We start from the raw sequence: 21037 nt of genomic DNA on the forward strand, positions 1-21037 counted from the left end.
TGTTAAAATGCCTTCGCCCACTTATATAAATTGCCATTAGGTATTTTTAGCTTTCAGTTTGAGTTAGTTTTGTGTCATTATTGCTGAACTAAAATGTACAAGAAGCTGAGGCAATTATTTTTTTTATTGATTTATTTTTAATATACAAACAAAAAGAAAATATAGCATGTGACACTATTCAAAATGTTAATAAAGTAAGGACAGTGAAGTTTGAAGGAAAGCTTCAGGTATAGGTAAAACAAGGTGGAGAGAAACTGTCATGCTGTTTTTAATTTCAATGTTTGTTTTCAACTGGATGAAATGAAGAAATCTCCAAACTCCTAAACTGCTTCTACAAAAGCATTTCTGTGTGTGGCCTTAGCTGAAAAATGACAGTGGTGAATGTTTCACCACTAATGAGAAAGGAGGTTTCCTCTTAAACGTTTGAGCTGTGGGTCAGTGGTAATTCCAGCAGGACATCAGATCTTTGTCAAAGAGCCACGGGACAATTCATTTCTCAAGTCCATCAAGTGTGTTGCTGGACCAATTTGTCTCCCTTTTAATGTAGTTTCCACTGTGACTTTAAGTTATTTTATGCTCCCAAAAAGGATAATGGTTGGCCATTTTCCTGATTCTTACCCATTATTTATTACATTGTGTTTTTCTTTTTTCGTAATTTAATTGCCACTCATAATTCAGTTCAAGCAAACAGCCTGATTATATCTACTGTTTGTATCAGTTACTGACCTCTATGGGAAAAGTAAAACCCTTGAGTAGCCATCAATATTTAACTGTCTTCCTCATCATTTCTTCTTCTTTTTCCCTCTGGTGTTATTATGAAACTGTGCATTGGAAGCTTGTCGATTGGTGAAATCCTCTCTTTTATTTTTGGACCACTCCTTCTGCAGCTGCCGGAGCAAATCAGGAGTCAACAGCCCATCTCTCACCAGTCGACTTGCCAAAGAGCTGTCCATTATCTCCCCTGAGCTTCTATGCCCCCTTTGACTTCTGTTACCAGTTAAAACATTACTACCAGCAGCTCCACTGTTACCAGTTATTTCTCCACGCCTGCTGGTATGTGTCTGTGGTATGGTAATGTTGTGGTCGGTGGCTCTGATAAGACAAGTAATATTGCGGACTCCCTCTTGGATGATGTTGTCAAGCTTCCGCTGTATTTCTCGAACTGAGGCAGTGTCTGGAAACATATCCATGAAACGGTAGCTGCAGACAGATAGACAAACAACCATTCGAGTGATCGGCTGTCATTAACAGAGCGGTAAAAACGAAATGCTATACTGTATAAAGAGTTTGGAGGAAGGCATGATGAAGATGAGTCAAATCAAGGTCTAATCAAATTCACTGTGTTATATCTTTGTACACAAACAACAGCTGCCAGTAATAAAAACTACTATAAAATTCCTTGGCAGAAATTTCGAGAGTGACTCAGGTGGGGGGCTGCTGCCAGGACGGGGATGTCGACTTGACCAGTCAGACTGAGGCGTTAGGAATGGACGAAGCCCTTTGGATAAGAGGCAAAACGTTTTTGACAAAACCTAATTCCTGAGTTCAGTTTCTTTTGATTTAATTGTTGGCCGGATATTACTCTGATCTATGTGAATGAGAATATACATAGACATACATATGTTTTTAGACACACGTCTATTTATAAGTGCTGCCATCAGAGTACTCAGGGATGAGTACATTGATTTGTCAGAGTCGGAGTAGAAATCATTTAAACTGATGCCTAAAGTCAGTATTCGCAGCTGTGTGTTTGTGTCTGTTTTTTTGTGTCTCTATGTCTTTATGTGTTTGTGTCAGCTTTATGTATTTGTGTATCTGTTTAGGTTTGTTTGTGTCTGCTTGCGTCTCTTTATGTGCTTCTGTATGTATGAGTGTTCTCATGAATAGGACTGTCTTTCTGTATATTTGCGTCTGTTTGTGTGTGTATGTGCCACTGTCTGTGTCTCTCCATACGTTTGTGTGTGTTCATGTCTGTGCATGTCTATGTATTTGTTTCTGGATGTGTTCTGCAGTCAAACACAAATGTCAAATGTGAAATGAGGTGAGACGAGCACAAGACTTGAACTGTGATTGTGTAATAAATGTAATAGGTATCATAAAGCCTGTTGTCACCAACAGAGTTCAAAGTCTTGTGACCCGTTTACATTTTGAACCACATTTCTGTAACAAAGTATGACAAAGCAGTGTCGCTACAAAGAGGGGTGGGTTTGATCCATTTCCAGCAAATTCACACAGAGCTGAGCTAAGGGACCTGCGGTCGCCACTGTGATTTGAGAATTTGCTCTGTTCAGCAGTCAAACGCTCCCCAAAAGTTTCCTGAAAGTGGCTTCTGACCAGGTCCCACTCTACTGCAAATTGTGAGCAAACCATAGCTCTTGTCTGAAAAATGAAAAGACCGTGAGAGACAGAAGAGCCTGCAGATTCTGACAATCTTTATTTGAATCAAAAACTCCTTAAAATGAGTGAGTGAGATTGTTTTGAAAGAAACCTTGGATTACATTATTTACAATTGGGACAGAAACAGGCGTTGCTGTCTGGGCCCCCGCGTTTACATTTTGTGAGGAGCTCACCTCTGAAAATCACATTTTATGAATCCCAACACCTATGTCTACATTTTGCCAAAAATTAATTTGTCTCCTTTGTACAGTTTGGCCGTGAACTCGAGTTTAACATGAAAATGATGATTATTTTTCATGCTTCTCTCACTCAAGTTGAATGAGAGAAGCAGCTCTACTCTAGCTTTGACGAAAAAGTGATTTGGACTACTCCTTTGAGCACTTGTAGTTTGAAAACTTTACTTTTTATGTGAAAACGGTTTGGTATTTTGAGAAAAGCACAAGTTTTCCTCCGTTTTATAGTTTGAATGACATTTCTACATGCAGGTATGAGAGAGTTAGGTGACTGAGAAAAAAGGTGAATTTTTGAGGGGATTTTTTTTTTTTTTTTACTTCCAATTCATTTCCTATGGAAAATTTTGGCCGGGTTTTTGAGAATAACTTTGGGGAAAAATCGGAATCGCGAAACTAAAAGACTTAGCACACTATTCCCGATCAATCCGCACGTTTTGATATATACATGGGCTCTGCGCAGCGCCTGAGTCACTAACTAGAAAATTCCTTGGCAGAAATTTCGAGAGTGACTCGGGGGGCGCTGCTGCTGCTGGGACGGGGACGTCGACTTGGCACAATTCCAGAAGCATGTATATTTGTGCGTTTGTGTCACACTAGTCAGGCCAAGGCGCTAGGAATTGATGAAGCCTTTTGAATGTGAGGCAAAACGTCTTTGATAAAATTTAAGTCCTGATTTGAGTTGCTTTCAATTCAACAGTTGGCCGGATATTATTATGACCTGTGTGAATGAGAATATACTCAGACAGACGTATGTCTTTAGACACACGTCTATTTATTTCAGACATCTATTTCACACATACACCCTGAGACACTATTGTAAAAACTGACAAGAGCTATCTATCTGTTGTATTTGTGTGTCTGCATGTGTCTGTTTTTCTGTCTCTTCATGTGTTTGTGTGTGTAAATGTGCGCATTTGTATATTTGTGTCTGTCTTTCTGTTTGTGTGTGCATCTGTATATTTGTCTGTGTGTGTGTGTTTGTCTGTATATCAAATTTTGTGTGTGTGTGTGTTTGTATATGAGTCTGTGTGAGTGTGTCTGTGGTTTTGTCTGTGTGTAAGTGTGTGTGTGCATATTTGTTTGTGTGTGTGTGTTTGTATATTTGTCTGTGTGTGTATCTCTATATTCGTCTCTGTGTGTGTTGTGCAGTCTAACACAAATGGCAGTAGTAACAGATTGAGCTGCTCTCATATCAGAGGAGTCTGATGACATCATTGACTGCAGTTATCTGTCTGAACTTGGACTGCATCATCCTTCTCAGAGCCCCATTAAGAAACAGGTAACTTTCTGTAGGCGAGCTTGTGGCCAAACTCCTCACAGTCTATCAGAAACACTCCTCTCGGAAAACTGAGCAGACACTGATAACTGCCCAGTGTCACTATTGCAAGTGGACCCCTGCTTGGTGTCCTGGATCTCCAACTACCTCACCGACAGACCGCAGTATGTCAGGCTGACGGACACCACGTCTGACACTGTGGTCAGCAGTACAGGAGCACCGCAGGGGACAGTGCTGGCCCCCCTTCTCTTCACCCTATACACCTCAGACTTCTGTTACAGCTCGGAGCTGTGTCACATCCAGAAGTTTGCAGATGACACAGTTATCATGGGGTGTATTAGGGATGATAGAGAAGAAGAGTACAGGAGTCTGGTGAATGACTTTGTTGTCTGGAGCCAAAGGAACCACCTGCACCTCAACACCTCAAAGACTAAAGAGCTAGTCATGGACTTTGGGAAGTCCAGACCGTGTCCACGTCCAGTGCTGGTCAGGGGTGATGAGGTGGAGGTTGTAGGTAACTACAAATACCTTGGGGTTTGGCTGGATAACAAGCTGGACTGGTCATGTAACTCAGAACACCTGTACAAGAGGGGCCAGTGTAGACTGTACTTCCTGAGGAGACTGCGATCTTTTAACATCTGCAGGAAACTGCTGCAGATGTTTTACCAGTCTGTGGTTGCCAGTGCCCTCTTCTATGCTGTGGTGTGTTGGGGTGGCAGTACATCCACAAAGCACTCAAACAGGTTGGACAAGCTGATCAGGCGAGCTAGCTCTGTGGTTGGCACAAAGCTGGACTCTCTGGTGACAGTTGCAGAGAGGAGATCCAGAAACAAACTGCTGGCTATTATGGACAACGCCAGTCACCCTCTGCAGCCTGTCATCAGTGCACAGAAAAGCCTGTTGAGTGACAGACTGCTTCTCCCCAGGTGCAGAACCAACAGATTCAAAGACTCCTTTGTCCCCCGAGCAATAAAACTGTATAACTCTGCACTAGGTGGGAGGGGGAGGAGTAGCAGGAAGAAAGAGGGATTGGAGAAGATGGGACACTAAAAAAACTGAATATTTATGGTTGTACATTTGTTGTTTATATATTTCAAACTGTGTGCTTTCTTTTACTGTTCTTGTCGGTGCTGTACCTGCTGGAACAACAATTTCCCTGATGGAGACCTCCCAAGGGATTAATAAAGTCTATCTTATCTTATCTTATCTTATCTTATCTTATTGCCTCTATAGCCAAAGGCTATAAGAGGCAATAGTGACTCCGTGTGGAGCCCGAGTCACAAAAAATAAATGCTCAGGATAACAATAGTGACTCTGTGCGGAGCCCAAGTCATTAATAATAAACGCGTAGGATAACAATAGTGACTCTGGGCGGAGCCCAAGTGACTAATAAACGCACAGGATAACAATATTGTCTCTATAGCCAAAGGCTATAAGAGGCAATAGTGACTCTGTGCGGCACACACTAATCAAATGTTGGTTAAAGAAGTAGAAAAGAAAGATAAGCTACTGTTACCTTAACCAGAGGTAAAGATCCAACACATCATGAACAGCTTCCAAGTGAACCAGATCTTTAATATTTTTAGGTTCAGCCACAGGCCAGCTGATATGACGACACACCCAGTTGAAAGTCAGAGGATCATCCCGACTGAACTGACGTGCAAACTGGAAAAACAATCAAACAATGTTTTGCTTTACATTTACGTCATACACTTCTTGACTACTCTTGACTACTCAAGAAAAAAAAATCATTAATTCATAGTAACCGGCAAAAAGAAGATAAAACTGAATATCAAAGGTCATTTGTGGACTTTTTGTATCTATTTATCGGTATGATATAACTATAAATCAAGAGTGTCTACATACAACACTGACTCACCAAATAATTTTATTGTCTGTCTGATGTGACTCAACAAAACCAGGGATGTCCAAAAGCTATGTTTGCATAGAGTGGTCAATATGACTAGATCATGTGTAAGGTTATTTACTGACCAAATCAAAGCTACAGTTATTTGCTACCATGGTGTAGGTCCACTCTTCTTTCTCTAACATTTACCACATTAAATCTCATCCAACAGTTTACTTCTACTCATTCATACCTTCAGGAAAGAGGTGCAGACAAAAGGCTGTTTCTTGTTGATGGGAGCAGTACAGAATACGTAGCGTGACCTCAGGTTGAGTGGGATATGCTGAATCATATCAGCCAGAAACTTGAAATCATCAATGTTGCAGACAAAATACAGACCATCCACCTGAGACAGGCTAACGAAAATGTCCTGAGGAAAAGAGACAGAGAGAGAAGTCAAAGATTGTCATGTTAAGATGTGCCATAAGTGAAAAACTAGGCCATTTTACAATTGTCAAATATTTATCAGGACTCAAACACTGTAAATAAAACCATTAGAATTTAGCAGTCTTTCTTTTTCCATCAGGAGCCTAACAATCAGCAGAGTATTCTTAAAGCCCAGAATAATAGCCCGGGAAGACAGAGATTAACAACCATCACAGCAATATTATCAAGAAACACACCATCAATTTCCACTGTTATGCAGACAACACTCAGCTGCATTTATCAATGAAGCCAGCCAGGTAGTCAGACTACAGACATATCTTGAAGACATAAAAGTCTGGATCTGAATCTGTAACTTTTTACTTCTAAATTCTGACAAAATTGAAGTTATTGTACTCAGCCCTAAGCATTTCAGAGAAACCGTATCTAATCATCTAATCATCTAATCAGTCTGGACAGCATTACTTTGGCTTCCAGCTCCACTGTAAAAAAAAATCGTGGAATAACCTTTGCCCAGGACATGTCCTTTGTCCCTCACATAAAACAACTCTGTCAGGCAGCTTTCTTCCACCTGAGAAACATTAGGAAAATCATCAACATCCTGTCTCAAGAGGATGCAGAGAAATTAGTCCATGCATTCGTAACCTCTGGACTACTGTAACTCATTACTATCTGGATGTCCAAACAAATCCCTGAAAGGCCTTCAGTTGATTCAGAATGCTGCTGCATGAATATTAACAGGAACTGGAAAAAGGGATCACATTTCTCCTGTCTGGTAAAATTCAGAATAGAATTTTAAATCCTTCTCCTAACATATAAAGCTCTTAATGGCCAAGCTCCATTATATCTCAGAGAGCTCATAGTTCCTTACTGTCGTAGTAGGTCACTCCACTCTCTAGATGGAGGTTTACTTGTGGTTCCTAGAATCTCCGACACACACACACACACAGACAGGCACACTCACACACCGACATACCAATAACCATGTTTCTCAGAAGTCCCTGCTTCTGCCAGATCTAACCATGTATAACCATTTACTAAACATGTTTTCCTGAAGTCTCTGTGTCTGTGGTGAATCATTGCTATCCCATGTTCCTCCAACACCTGCTGCTCCCATATCTCTATGAACTTCATACAGCATAATTTCTATTACCTTCATACAGCATATTTTCCTGCCTGCACCTGTATTAAATATCCCCTCCTCCTGCTTTCATTCTCTCCCTACTCTACTCAACTTTGCTCCCCCACCTGGAAGTAACCACACAAGTACAGGTGGAACAAGAAAACTCAGGCACAGGGCACACCTGTCACTGGCTGGCAAGTTACATGGGTATAACTCAGTATGATAGTTTTCATCATGCTGTTGAAATAAAGGGAGAGGGAGGGTATACTCACAATCAGGTTGGACAGGCTGGCATCAGGGAGATGATAAGCAAACATCTCTATCTGCTCTGCTGTGGGATGAAGACCTGCAGTCTGATACAGGGGAGGAAAGAAAGACATCCAATGCAGGATGGCATGAGTGTGTTTGCATTTGTGTGTGCTTGAGTGTACATGTCTGTGTATGAGTGCTCACCTCAATGGGTTCCACTAAGTGGCTGAGTAACTCTTTTAGGATAGGCAAATCATCTCTGTGCATTGTGGTAACTTCTCCCTCTTTAAACTTGGAGGAGAACCTGTGAGAGTTGGCAGAGGAGACAGGTGTTTGAGAAAAAAAACAAAAAACAAACAAACAAACAAAAAAAAACACAAGACTTAACAGAGAGCCACTTTTTACTGTTATATTCTCTCCAACTTTAACCCTGGGCATAAATGAGACTGACCTTCCAGCGCGGCCAGCGATCTGCAGAGCCTGTGATGTGCTGATGTTTTCCATCTGCTTCTCCCCCTTCTCATTCACATTAGGCTTTACCAGACTGTTGAAGATGATACGTTTGATACTCCTAGAGACCAGAAGAGTGAGAAATACAGCCATATGGATAAAACTTTGTCGACAGATGCTGTCACTGTAGCTTACTAAAGCCTCCCCTTATAAGGAAAACATGAAGGGTTATATCTCCATAAAAGAGAAGAGAGGTGCTCTAATCTTTTCTTTTTTCTTTTTTTTACACATTTGTTTAAAAAACCGATTTACTCAGACTTTGGTATTATTGCAGTGTTTATGATGGTACTTACAGGTTAAGGCCCATTCCAATGGCATCTGTTGCAACCAGGATCTTGCAGGGGTCATCAGGGTCATTGAACTTCTTGGCCTGTGACAGCTTGGTTCCTTTAAAGCAGAACAATTCAGTTTTGTCAGAGCAATCATCAGCTGTGTGCTCCTTATTTATGAAAGTTTCAATCTTTAAAAAAATAAATAAATAAATAAATTAAAAAAATCAGAAATAAGCATTTGCAGAATATTTTTTGTTTTCTTTATGTGTGTTTGTTTCAGTGTTCAGGTTAAGTCCAAAACATTTTCTTGAAACTCCTCACACAAGTTCACTGGTGTGCATAATCATATTTTCTTGAGAATTGAAGACCAAGTTGGTAGTAGGGTTTGAGGTGGCCATTCTTTCTTTTGGCTGTCCCCGTGGCCGTATCCTGTATCTCAGGTATGCTGGGGCTGGGGTGGCTTGCGGTGGGTGGAGTCTCTGTGCATCCGGAGGCGAGGGATGGTGGTGCCTTTCCATGGCTAGACTGTGTTGGCTCGCACTGGCTTCTGGGGCAGCCGGCATGCCCCTGTTGCTGCACTGTGCTGGGGGGTTCCCCACTTCAGGTGCTTTGCCAGTGTCAGCCCGCGGGGTGATTGCCAGGGCTCCCGGGTGGGTCTCTTTGGTTGAGGGGTGCCTCCAGCTCATCCAGTGGGTGGGGGCCCTGACCCGACTCTGGGATATGGTGATGGTCTCAATCATATCTAGGGAATGTCCACATGTGTATGGTCTCACTGCCAACTCGGGCTGGGTCACATCATGAAGAATTGATAAATCCTGCTAGTTATGGGTTGACTCGGTTCCTCTATTGGGACTCCCATCTCTCCAGGGGTCTACACAAAAATCATCTGTACTCTCATAATCTTCAGTGAGGTGACAGGAAAAGCATACATCCTTCACTCCACTAGTTCCTACCAGCACCACTTGCTTCCCTTCCCCCGCCCATCCTTCTGCATCTTCTCTGTCCTTTGTCGCCCCGCCACACACTGAAGTTGCAGCACTGCCCTCCCTGCCACATAAATGTCACTTCACTTAGCAAAGATCAACAAACTAGCTTCCAGGGAGGCCTGATGATGGTCACACACGTGCACTGAAATAATAACATATTTAGCTGCAAGACTAATCATGCATCTATCGCATAATACGTTGGCACACCCTGTGGTGTTAAACTATGAGGACAAATGCAGACACACACACACAAAAAATAAGACCAAATTGATGCTGTGTGTAGCAGACTCTGGATGGCAGAGACGATATAAGTAAGTCATGGTAAGGGCATGGGAGGGCTCTGGTACTAAGAGGAGCCTCCTGCGCACACACCACCTCATAAAAATCACTTGGACCTAAAACAGAAACCAAAGAAATATCCAACACCAACAAAGTCCTTAGTATTGAGCATTGAAGCTGTAAAGGTGCCAAAGTAGTTTACAGTTGGCTCAGGAAATCTGCATCAAAACCCCTCTCCCACAAAAAACAAACAATATGCATGAAACCCCCACAAAGGGGTGGGGGGTTAGGGATAAAACACAGGCCCCTGCCCTAAATCAACTCACACACCAAGCTGAACTGAAAACTAATCAACTACACTCATTAAAGCATGTTTAAAATATCACTTAACTAAATATAAAATCACTATGTAACCCATTTGTCAATACTGCAAGTTTTCAAGAATCCTAATCTACAGTACAGTTCTCTAGTCCATTGCACAGCTGAGATGTATTTCTCTAGTCTGATGTGAATATGATGTGACACTACTACTCTTTAAAGATTCTTTTCCAGACCTGAATCCTCTAAGGATTAAAATTACCTCATAACCTCTGATATACCATGCTATTGATGTATATCATGTTATCAAATGTTTATGGATGTTTACAATAATAGTTTTTCCCTATCAACTGAAATGTATTATGTACACCAATAGATTAGTTTGATACCAATGTATTAACTACTTCTAATGATAACTATATAGTTTGTGTATGTTATTAAATGCGAATGGGCCATGGTGGGAGAATATAAGATACATGTGCGACAATCAAATCCACTTTAGAAAGTTCTAGAGTCAGCTCCTTTCCGTTATGCAAATAACCCCTTTGGAAGTGAAAGTGAGCTCCATGGGGTGGTGACCATCAAAAAGCCACCCCCCACATACGCCCAAGGATAAGAACAGCTATTTCCTCTGGCTAGGCTCTTACTCACTCTTTCTCTCGTGAAACTCTTTTCACTCTCTCTTTTAGTCTCTCATGCTTTTAAGCTTTCTTGTTTTTTCTTTACCTTTTGGGTTGTTTTTGTGCTTCACATTTTTCTTTCCTTTTTTGCGCACCTCTATTTTATTTCTCAGCTTCCCACCCTTGTTCATACGTGAACAAGTGTTTTATCTCTCTTACGAGAGTTTTTACTTTGTTATGGTAACAAGCCAGATTAATTCAAAATAAATATCACACAAGTGAGTCTTTAAGAATTTTGTTCCTTTTTCCAAATGTTATTTTTGAAATCCAAAAGATTTTGCGTCATTTGGCCAGCGCCAATCCTTTTCCAAGTTTTTGATAATATTATTTGGACCTGAGCTCTTATTCCAAAGTCAACCTCTAGCCTGACTATCCACTCGTCCAGAACCGGCTGACAGGTTCTGGAGACAGGAGAGCGCCTATAGAAGGAAGTCTGCTGGCAGACTACATCAACTCTGATCCACCGAGATCCCGGCAGAGCCTGTTAACCCTGGCGAAGTCCGTCCTCTCCGAGAGAAACCACTCAGAGCGCAATGCCTGGTTTCCTGGCAAACTCAACTCCTTGGGCTCCAGCCAAGAGATCTCAACAGCGCAACATCATTCAAAGTAGGCTACTCCACCCTCTGCTCTAACTGGGTTGATGTTAAAATAATCTTTAGTTTATGAATGAAACCTTTAAAATTCTCCATTCAAAATAACCGCACTACACATAGCTGAACTTATCCTCTCTCTCCATTGCACAACAATAACCTAACCATTAGAAATAGTACTGTTTAGCCTAGTTTTTGTGTTTATTATCATTAATTTATTTTTCTTCATTAGCGTTTAACCAATAAATTTATCAATTCAACCCAGTCGTTGTTTGTGTTTCATTGAAGTGGAAATCAGAGATCAATGGTATCGAGAAATCACTGCTTTGGTAAGACTGATCAAACTACTTAATAAATTCAATAAAATTGTCCTCTTTGAGGACTGGTGCCCCTTTTTGATGAGAGCAAATTCTAAATTGTGGTGTTCACGCTACATGTGACAAGTTCTTTTCAAAATCTAATTTGCACACACCTGGAGGTAAACTCCCATAAATTACAGCACACTCTAGTCCTCTGGCCTCAATCTGTCGGCTTATGGAGTAGATGTCATTTTTGCTGAAACAGACGACACAATCTCCTGGTCTGAGGTTGTCTAATGTCTCCACAGCCTGGTCCAAGACTGAGAATGGAGTTAAACGCTTGTAGTTGTGCACCTGAGGAGTAAGGAAGAGACAGAGAAAGTTCAGGAGAAAGTGGATGGTAGCCTAAAAGAAAAGTTGGACAACAGCACCACACTATTCCTTATGTAGTACGTCAGACAAACTCACCTCCACCTCCTCTCCAGTGGTGTACATCAGCTCTCTGATGAAGTCTATGGCTGCAGTCTCTCCACACACATGGATCTCCTCTGCACAGAGACCTAAACAATTACAAAGAGACTGTCAGCTGTTGGTTGATCATAATTCAAGACAAATTCTAACAGCCCCAGTTGAAAATGCTTAAAAACATTGTGTCAAAACATCAAACAGGTCATTCAGAAAATACATGTTCATCATCACCAATTAGCATTATATTAACTGAGTGCTGAGGAAAAAATGCTCCAGAAAATGCTCTGTCACAATACAGTGACAGGTCTTCTGGGTGTGAATGACTACTACAAACCCAACAGTGCTCTCGTCCAGGCCCAACCTCTAGAGGGATCTCTGATCATTTGAATTTCATCAATCACAGCCACCTCATCTGCAGCCAAAACAAACATATCAATTCTGTGTCGTGTTCAAAAACAACAGATCTGCTTGTTGAAAACTGGATTTTGGTTGCTGAGTTCTTCACAGGAAGTTTAATGTAACAGAAATAGTGACTTAAAACATTAAATAAAAACAAGTACCTTCTATGCCTATAAATACCATACTTTATGGATACTTAAAGTATCCACTTTAAGGAGTACATACACCTTAGCATCAAAAATAATTGTTACAACAATAAACTTAAAAACAACTTCACTCTTCACTTCACTTTAATTTATTTTATTTTTGTGAGATTAAAAATAAGACTGTTGCTATGTTATTAGAACTATTTTCATTTAAAGCAAAAGTAATCTGATTAGATAGAATTCAGCGTTATGTCCTACTGAAGAATGGGTATTCTTATCATGGTACTTTACAGAAATGTTTGTGTGTTTCATTGTAACTCACAAGGTGTAGTGACACTGCACATCTCAATGGTGCAGGCAACATGACCTGCTGCTTGACCGTCCAAATCCACAAAGGTCCTCTCCTCCCCTGTGACCAGGTCACATGGCACACCCTAGAAGCGTGCACACATAACACCAGTTGTGAGCATTTTATGTAGGAAGACATAAAAGATGACACCTTGATGACAAAGGTGGGAGACAGAAAATATCAGACAGACAGTGAAATCATATCATAAAGACATTATCACATGAAAAAGAGATGTTGCCCCAATTTAGCATTGTACTCCTGTTTTGTGCCATTTTTTCCCATACATGCAGTATTATTAACTAATACCAATCAAAATACTTGACATGATGTCAGAGGACTGTCATCAAAGAATACGCACAGCATTGTTGCTCTTCTCAAAGATCTCATGGGCCAGGAGCTTTAGAGGGCCACAGTAAACTCCAGACTTAGCAGCCAAGTAGCGCTGGATAGCATGGTATGTTTTACCACTGTTGGTGGGGCCAGAGTGGAAAATCACTTTCCTCTGAATGGCACGCGCTTCAGGGTACCTGGCAAACACAAAACAGAGATGACATAACAATAAGTGCAAGTTATGACACACATTCAGATACTGACTGAATGCAGACCCACTTTAACAGAAGTAAAGGTCACTGTATGTACCAGAGTTAAATCCCAATTTCAACAGCCACTGCATTCCTGTCTTTGGCTCTATAACATACCAGTTGGCAGGGACTCTGAGGTCTGAAATCTTTCTCAGGTCATCTATACAGTCCAGCATAGGAAAGATTTGCTTTGCATGGCGCATGAAGTATGGATAGATGTCATCTATGTGACCTTAGGAGCAGCAGAAAATTTTGTTAATAAACCCATAATTTAAAATAATTACACTAACACAGGTCTTGAAGCTTTATTAAAAACTGACAAACCTGCTCCGCAGCAGATGTCACTGAGGACAATGTGCAGATCAGCGGGAAGTGCTGACGATTCCAGCAAATACTTCCTGAAGCTGATGAAGGCCTGGTGGAACAGACGAGCTGTGTACACACACACACAAATAAACAATACACAACATGTGAACAAACATTGACATGATCAAAGTGGCTTCAGTTTTCACCACTGGATAACCTCAGCCCCCAGAGTATTACAGCTTTCCACTAATGTTAGACTTGCTTTCAACTTTTTAACTTTTGTCCAAGAAAAGATTTTCTTGGTCTTGTTTTTCTCTATGGGGATCTACTTTACAGAATGAGGAATGTTTGGGCGACACCAAAGATCCTGTTTGCCTTCAGTCCTATTTAAAAAAAAAAAAAATGTGTAAAAAGTGGGACATGAAATCTTTAGAATAATGGCAGTGTAGCTCTGACACTGACATTGTGTCTGGCAGATCAGTAAAAGAAACTCATCTCTTGTATTAAGTTTTAAATTTCCTCTTCTCCCTGTATGTAAAAATGTGAGAAACTCTTTACGATTGACTATATTTTCATAGTAACTCCCAATTTCATAGTGAATGAACGAAACAATAATATGACCTGATTTTAAATCCATGTGTTTATTTTCCCCCACACAAAACATTAGACAGACAAGGCAAATAAAGAACTTTCGATTGACTGTCCTCACCATCCAGGCCATGATCTGCCGCCAGTTTCTGCATCTCCTTCCTTTTATAAAACCGGTTCAAAACTTTCAGGAGTTCATCTAAAACACAACATTTTTTAAGAGCGAGAGAGGGAGATTCTTGTTGACCAAAAACACAAGTGAGGGACATACTTTAATGTCATTAAATCCAGATACAAGACAACACAGAAAATGCTTTGAATGGCTGTGGCAGTGCAGAAAGTGGATTTGAACAGCGGCGGAGGTAAAATGAAGGATGTTGGTACTTAAACCTGACTTCTCTGACCTTTATCGAGCGGCTGGCTCAGCTCCAAGCCGACAGTCCCATCCACCGCCGGGTCCGTCTTCAGGGTGACGGGGATGAACAGAGATGTATCCGGGGTTTTGGGGGGAGAGCTATTGGATGACACGTTTCTGATGCAGACCGCTAAACCTGCCTTTCGTTGTTTATGTGACAAACAAGATCCGGGAGACGCATGAAAGCTGCCGGCGGTGATGCGGGGAGTCTGGCTGTTAATGTGGCGCTGGACCCGAGAAAACAGAGACACACACCTGTTTACTGACATCGTTACAACCCGTTGCTTCAAAAAAATCCACGTTGCTATCGCTTCATACTGTCCAGCAGGTCTAAATAGGCGAATTACAGGAGCCAGCAGGTACAGCAGGGAACGGTCAACACATATCTATTCCTGTTAGCACAACGTGGGGAAGGACCCGTTTCGGTGCAGTAGCTGCCCAAAAATATGCCTGAGATGAAAAATTAGAGCACTAATTGCGCATGATATGTTATATCAAGACATGGCCGTTACATGAGGGAGTTATTATAGTTTTCAACGAATTATAAACAGGCAAAAATCCGGACAGCTTTTTCATTTTTAATAATAAACCCCAAACATCGTATATACCAGAAGGGGATTACATCGCCCCTTTGAAAATGGCCCGTTTTTGTATTTCTTTTCTGAATGACGACCAAAAACGATGTTTGAGCGTTTTCACAGCCAAGGATTCTCTTAAATTCTTAAAAAAATTAAAAATACAGATGGAATCCAGTTCATTTACGCCAAGCATAACTCACATCCATCTCAGCATAATTATAGAAATTATAGTTAAATAAAATATTCAAATCAAATCAGATTTATTTATATAACGCCAAATCATAACAAAGTCACATCAAGGCACTTTACATATAGAGCAAGTGTAAAGGGTTAAAATGCTTAAAAGGTTATATACGGTAAAATAAATAAATAAATAAAAAATATATATAAAAATCTCCCTATACATATATTTTTATTTCACGATTGATACTTAAAGCGGTCAGCAGAGGGCGCGTAGCACTAGTGTGGGTTAGCATAATCCCATAAAGCAGTGGTTCTCAAACTTTTTTAGTCATTCCCCACTTGATCCTGCCGCCCCAATAAAAATTTTGACAAATTGTATTTCATTTTATTGAAGTTACTAACACCAATTATATCAGCCACATTTAAGCCACATAATAATTAAAAATATCAACACCAAGTTCAAAAAGAAAATAACAGTGTAGTTGTGCCATCATAACTGATATCTTGAATCAAAAACAAAAAGTACAGTAGTCAAATAATGAAAGCGTTTCATTTGCAATTTGTGCAAGAAAACAACAAGAAGAGAACTGTTCCTGTATTAGTGGCTGTTTTGCACTGTACATCCTCTCAAAACGGGGTTGCAGGCATGAAACTGCCACTATCAAGTCAGGTTCAATGTTGAGCTGAGATCTGAATTTCAGAGAAGCAACACTCTGTCTTGTATGTGTGTGTGTGTGTGTGTGTGTGTGTAAAGGTGCTGGCTCTTTAGTCCATGTCACAAATGTATCCATGTTGCTACTCCCGCGGTAATTTTCATCCCGACGTTGTACTTTAGTCCCAGGTTACATTTTAATGCCAATGCTCATTAATCATTTTAGCCATTATTAATTTTTTTGCGAGTGGATGTTTTGGTTAGAGTCAATTATCTTTATTGTCGATGAAGAAAAGCATTGACAGTTAGATAGGCATGAAATTGAAAATTTCCTCCCGTTTGTCGCACCCCACCGGTCATGTCTCCGTTCCCCACCAGTGGGTCGCGCCCCACACTTTGAGAAGCACTGGTCTAAACGTATAGGAGGCATCCTCAGCACAGCTAGGTATAACCACATCCCTTCCTGACACCTGTAACCAAGTTGAAATATAATTGAATTTTTTACATATGAAATGTCACCAAATCCTGATAAATATTGTTGTATTGTGTTTGAGATGTGTTTTATTGTCTAGGGTTAGGTCGTCTATGTGCTTCTCTCAGTTCGTGCCAGATTAGCTTAGAGGAGGTAATGTATTATTTTGCTCGTCATTTTTTAAAATTTTATTTGATTTTTAGGTAATGTAAACCTTGTTTTATACATGTATAAATGACAGTTTTTAGGCTGTGGACATGTAGTCAATGTGTCGGTTCAATATAAACTTTGTAAACTGACTTTTTGGAAACTTAAAGACAGACACGTTTCCAAGTGCTAGTATACATTGGTTTCTGTACGTTTATCTGATAACAGGAGCTTGAGGCCTATGTGCTGTGTGGAGGAGACTACATGTTTACTGGAGCTTGTTTTCTGTTGATCTGTACATGTATGTGCTTACTGTAATTCATTTGGCATAGTGTTTTCATGTGTTTAAACTGGTTGCATTCAGCATGTAAAAGAAATTAATGTTTGCAGAAACATAGAGCATTTAATAATTAATTTCATATTTTATTTAATTAATTTTCAAATTTTTATGTAAAAGTATTTTTGGTGATAATACTAAAAGTTGATAAGGTCATGTATGTATGAGCAGTTCGTGCCAGATTAGCTGAGAGGAGGAGCTTGAAACCTGTGTGCTGTGTGGAGGAGACTGCATGTTTACTGGAGCTTATGTTCTCTGTTGATTTGTACAGACAAATCCCACATCCTGTCTTCATTAAAAGAAGTAACCAGTAGCTGATTGTGATCTGGGTCCTTCCTCTATCCAGTGCAACACAGAACACAACGCAGAATATTTAAGGGTTAACGGATAAGCATTCAACTTGACATAAACTGTTAAAGACAATGTACACCCGTTAACACAGCCCAGGAAGAACATACAGTGGGGAGAACAAGTAATTGATACATTGCAGATTTAGCAGGTTTTCCCACTTACAAAGCATGTAAAGGTCTAATTTTTAAACCATAGGTGAACTTCAACTGTGAGAAACAGAAACTAAAACAAAAAACCAGAAACTCACATTGTATGATTTTTAAATAATTAATTTTAATGTTATTGCATTGACAAGTATTTGATACATCAGAAAAACATTTGGTTTTAGATCAGATGTTTCCTGTAGTTTTTGACCACGTTTGCACACACTGCAGCAGGGATTTTGGCCCATTCCTTTATACGGATTTTCAGATCCTTCCGATTTCAGAGCTGTCACTGGGCAAGATGGACTTTCATCGCCTTCCAAAGATTTTCTATTGGGTTCAGGTCTGGAGACCAGCTAGGCCACTCCAGGACCTTGAGATGCTTCTTATGGAGCCACTCCTTAGTTGCCCTGGCTGTGTGTTTCAGGCCCTTGTCATACTGGAAGACCCAGCACAACCCATCTTCAATGCTCTTATTCAGGGAAGGAGGTTATTGACCAAGATCTTGCAATACATTGCTCCATCCATCCTCCCCTCAATATAGTGCAGTCGTCCTGTCCCTTTTGCAGAAAATCATCCCCAAAGAATGATGTTTCCACCTACATGCTTCATGGTTGGGATTGTGTTCTTGGGGTTGTACTGTGGTTGGCGAGTGGAGTTTAGACCTAAAAGTTCTATTCCTCCTCTGAATCATCCAGATGGTTATTGGCAAACTTCAGATGGGTCTGGACATGTGCTGGCTTGAGCAGGGGGACCTTGTGTGCATCGCAGGATTTTCATCCATAACGACGTAGTGTGTTACTAATGGTTTTCTTTCAGACTGTGGTCCCAGCTTTCTTCAGGTCATTGACCAGGTCCTGTCGTGTAGTTCTGGGCTGATCTCTCACCTTTCTCATGATCATTGATGCCCCACAAGGTGAGATCTTGCATGGAGGCCCAGACCAAGGGAGATTAACTGTTATCTTGAACTTCTTCCGTTTTCTAATAATTGTGCCAGCAGTTGTTGCCTTCTCACTAAGATGATTGGTTATTGTCCTGTAGCTCATCCCAGCATTGTGCATGTCTACATTTTTGTCCCTGATGTCCTTAAACAGCTCTCTGGTCTTGGCCATTGTGGAGAGGTTGGAGTCTTGATTGATTGATTGAGTGTGTGGACAGGTGTCTTTTATACAGGTAAAAAGTTCAGGTGAGTTTAATACAGGTAATGAGTGGAGAACAGGAGGGGTTCTTAAAGAAAACTAACAGGTCTATGGGAGCTGGAAGTCTTACTGGTTGGTAGGAAATCACATACTTATTTCATGCAATAAAATGTTCATTAATTATTTAGAAATCATACAATGTGATTGTTTTGATGTTTGTTTTAGTCTCACAGTTGAAGTGTAACTATGATAAAAAATTACAGACCTCTCCATGTTTTGTAAGTGGGAAAATATGCAAAATCAGTAGTGTATCAAATACTTGTTCTCACTGCATGATGCTGTATGAAGTTAATGGAAATATGGGAGCAGGAGGCACTGCAGGATCATGATGGTAGCGATCCTTATCCTGCAGGTGTTGAATACCTGCAGGATGAGGACAGGGCGAGAGGACGTCGGAGAAACGTGGTAAATGGTTTAACTTTAAAAAGTCCAATTACTCTTTAGCTATGCTGCTATAGGCCTAGGCTGCTGGGGGAAGGACTGAGCATCCTTCTCTATCTCTATCTCTCTCTCTCCCTCTGTCCCTCCTCCTCCCCCCGCTTGCATGGGCTGACCAATAACCATGCTTCTTAGAAATCACTGTTTCTCCCAGTTCTAAGCATGTGTACTGCATTTACTAACCATGTTTTCCTATAGTCTGGGAGGTCTCTCCCAGTTCCTCTCCTCTTTGTCCCTGTCCTCATCCTGCAGGTGGTGACTCAGTGCCATTCCATGTTCCTGCAATACCTGCTGCTCCCTTATCTTCATGAATTCCATACTACAGCATCATCTCCATGAACTCCATGCAGCATCATGTTCCTGCCTACACCTGTTTTGAATATCTCCCTCACTTGCTCTCATTCTCACCCTTCTCATTCTCACCATCCCCCCCTTGCCTTTCTTTCTCTTGCTTTCTCTCCCTCTATCTCCCACTCTCAACCCAATGGGTCGAGGCAGATTGCCACCCCCCCAAGTCTGGTTCTGCCCAAGGTTTCTGCCTCTGGCCTACTGAGGCTGTAATTAACTATGAGCCTAGAAGTTAATACATAGACTATTTTTCTGTATCCTCTTGAGAGAGGATGTTTCTGATTTTCCTAATGTTTCGCAGGTGGAAGAAAGCTGCCCTACTGACTTGTTTTATGTGAGGGACAAAGGACATGTCCTGGTCAAAAGTTACTCCAAGGTTTCTTACAGTGGAGCTGGAAGCCAAAGTAATGCTGTCTACACTGATTAGATGATCAGATAATGTTTCTCTGAGGTGCTTAGGGCAGAGTACAATAACTTCAGTTTTGTCAGAATTTAGAAATGAAAAGTTACAGATTCATCCAGACTTTTGTCTTCAAGACATGTCTGCAGTCTGACAATCTAACTAACTTCATTTGGCTTCAGTGATAAATACAGCTGAGTGTCATCTACATAACAGTGAAAACTGATGCTGTGTTTCCTGATAATGTTGCCTAAAGGAAGCAGATAAAAAGTGGAGAGGACTGGTCCAAGTACTGAGCTCTGTGGGACTCCATAATTGGCTATAGTGCGTGAGGAGGAGCTATTGTTAACATGCACAAACTGATTTGTATCTGATAAATACGATATGAACTATCTCTAACCTAGTTTCTTTAATCCCAATTTCATGTTCCAATCTCTATAGTGAAATATTATGGTCAATGGATTCAAATGCAGCACTAAGATCTAAGAGAAATACAGAGGCTGATCCATTGTCTGAAGCCATTAGAATATCATTGTAAATTTTAACCACTTCTGTTTCTGTGCTGTAATGAACTCTAAATCCTGACTGAAACTCTTCGATTCCAGATGTAAAATAGGCATTGCAGTTGATTCAGGAGTTGCTGTATTCAGTAAAAGATTATTGTCTAATGTAGGTAAGAGCTGATTTTATCTGCAAAGAGGTCCATACAATCATCACTGCTGAGAGCCAAGGGGATCACTGGTTCAACTGAGCTATGACTCTCTGTCAGCCTGGCTACAGTGCTGAAGAGAAACCTGGGGTTGTTCTTGTTTTCTTCTATTAGTGCTGAGTCATATTAACTTCTAGCACTGCGAAGCGCTTATATATACGTTTTTAAGCTTTCTCTATCCAGGCTAGGTGACACTCCTCTGAGTGGCTGGAATGCCATTTTCTTTCTAATTTCCGTGACGTCTGCTTTAAGGCACGAATTTGAGAACTATACCACAGAACCAGCCTCCTCTGTTTCATTACTTTCTTCTTGAGATGGGCAACAAC

At 40.8% G+C, this 21037-nt stretch overlaps 1 protein-coding gene across 1 annotated transcript; it reads right to left on the reverse strand.

Moving 5' to 3' along the window:
• Window positions 1-126: 126 nt before the first annotated feature.
• supv3l1 (SUV3-like helicase) lies at window positions 127-15154 on the reverse strand. Its single transcript, XM_029499075.1, has 16 exons — window positions 14744-15154; window positions 14461-14538; window positions 13770-13877; window positions 13563-13677; window positions 13223-13391; window positions 12838-12949; window positions 12305-12382; window positions 11971-12062; window positions 11676-11856; window positions 8372-8465; window positions 8020-8139; window positions 7773-7872; window positions 7592-7672; window positions 6006-6182; window positions 5423-5571; window positions 127-1200 (listed from the first exon to the last, which is right to left on the reverse strand). The coding sequence occupies exons 1-16, from the start codon at window positions 15021-15023 to the stop codon at window positions 783-785; spliced, it is 2352 nt and encodes a 783-aa protein (XP_029354935.1). The 5' UTR covers window positions 15024-15154; the 3' UTR covers window positions 127-782.
• Window positions 15155-21037: the final 5883 nt, after the last annotated feature.

Source organism: Echeneis naucrates, chromosome 3 (assembly GCF_900963305.1).
Source record: "Echeneis naucrates chromosome 3, fEcheNa1.1, whole genome shotgun sequence".
NCBI classification, from domain to species: Eukaryota; Metazoa; Chordata; class Actinopteri; order Carangiformes; family Echeneidae; genus Echeneis; species Echeneis naucrates.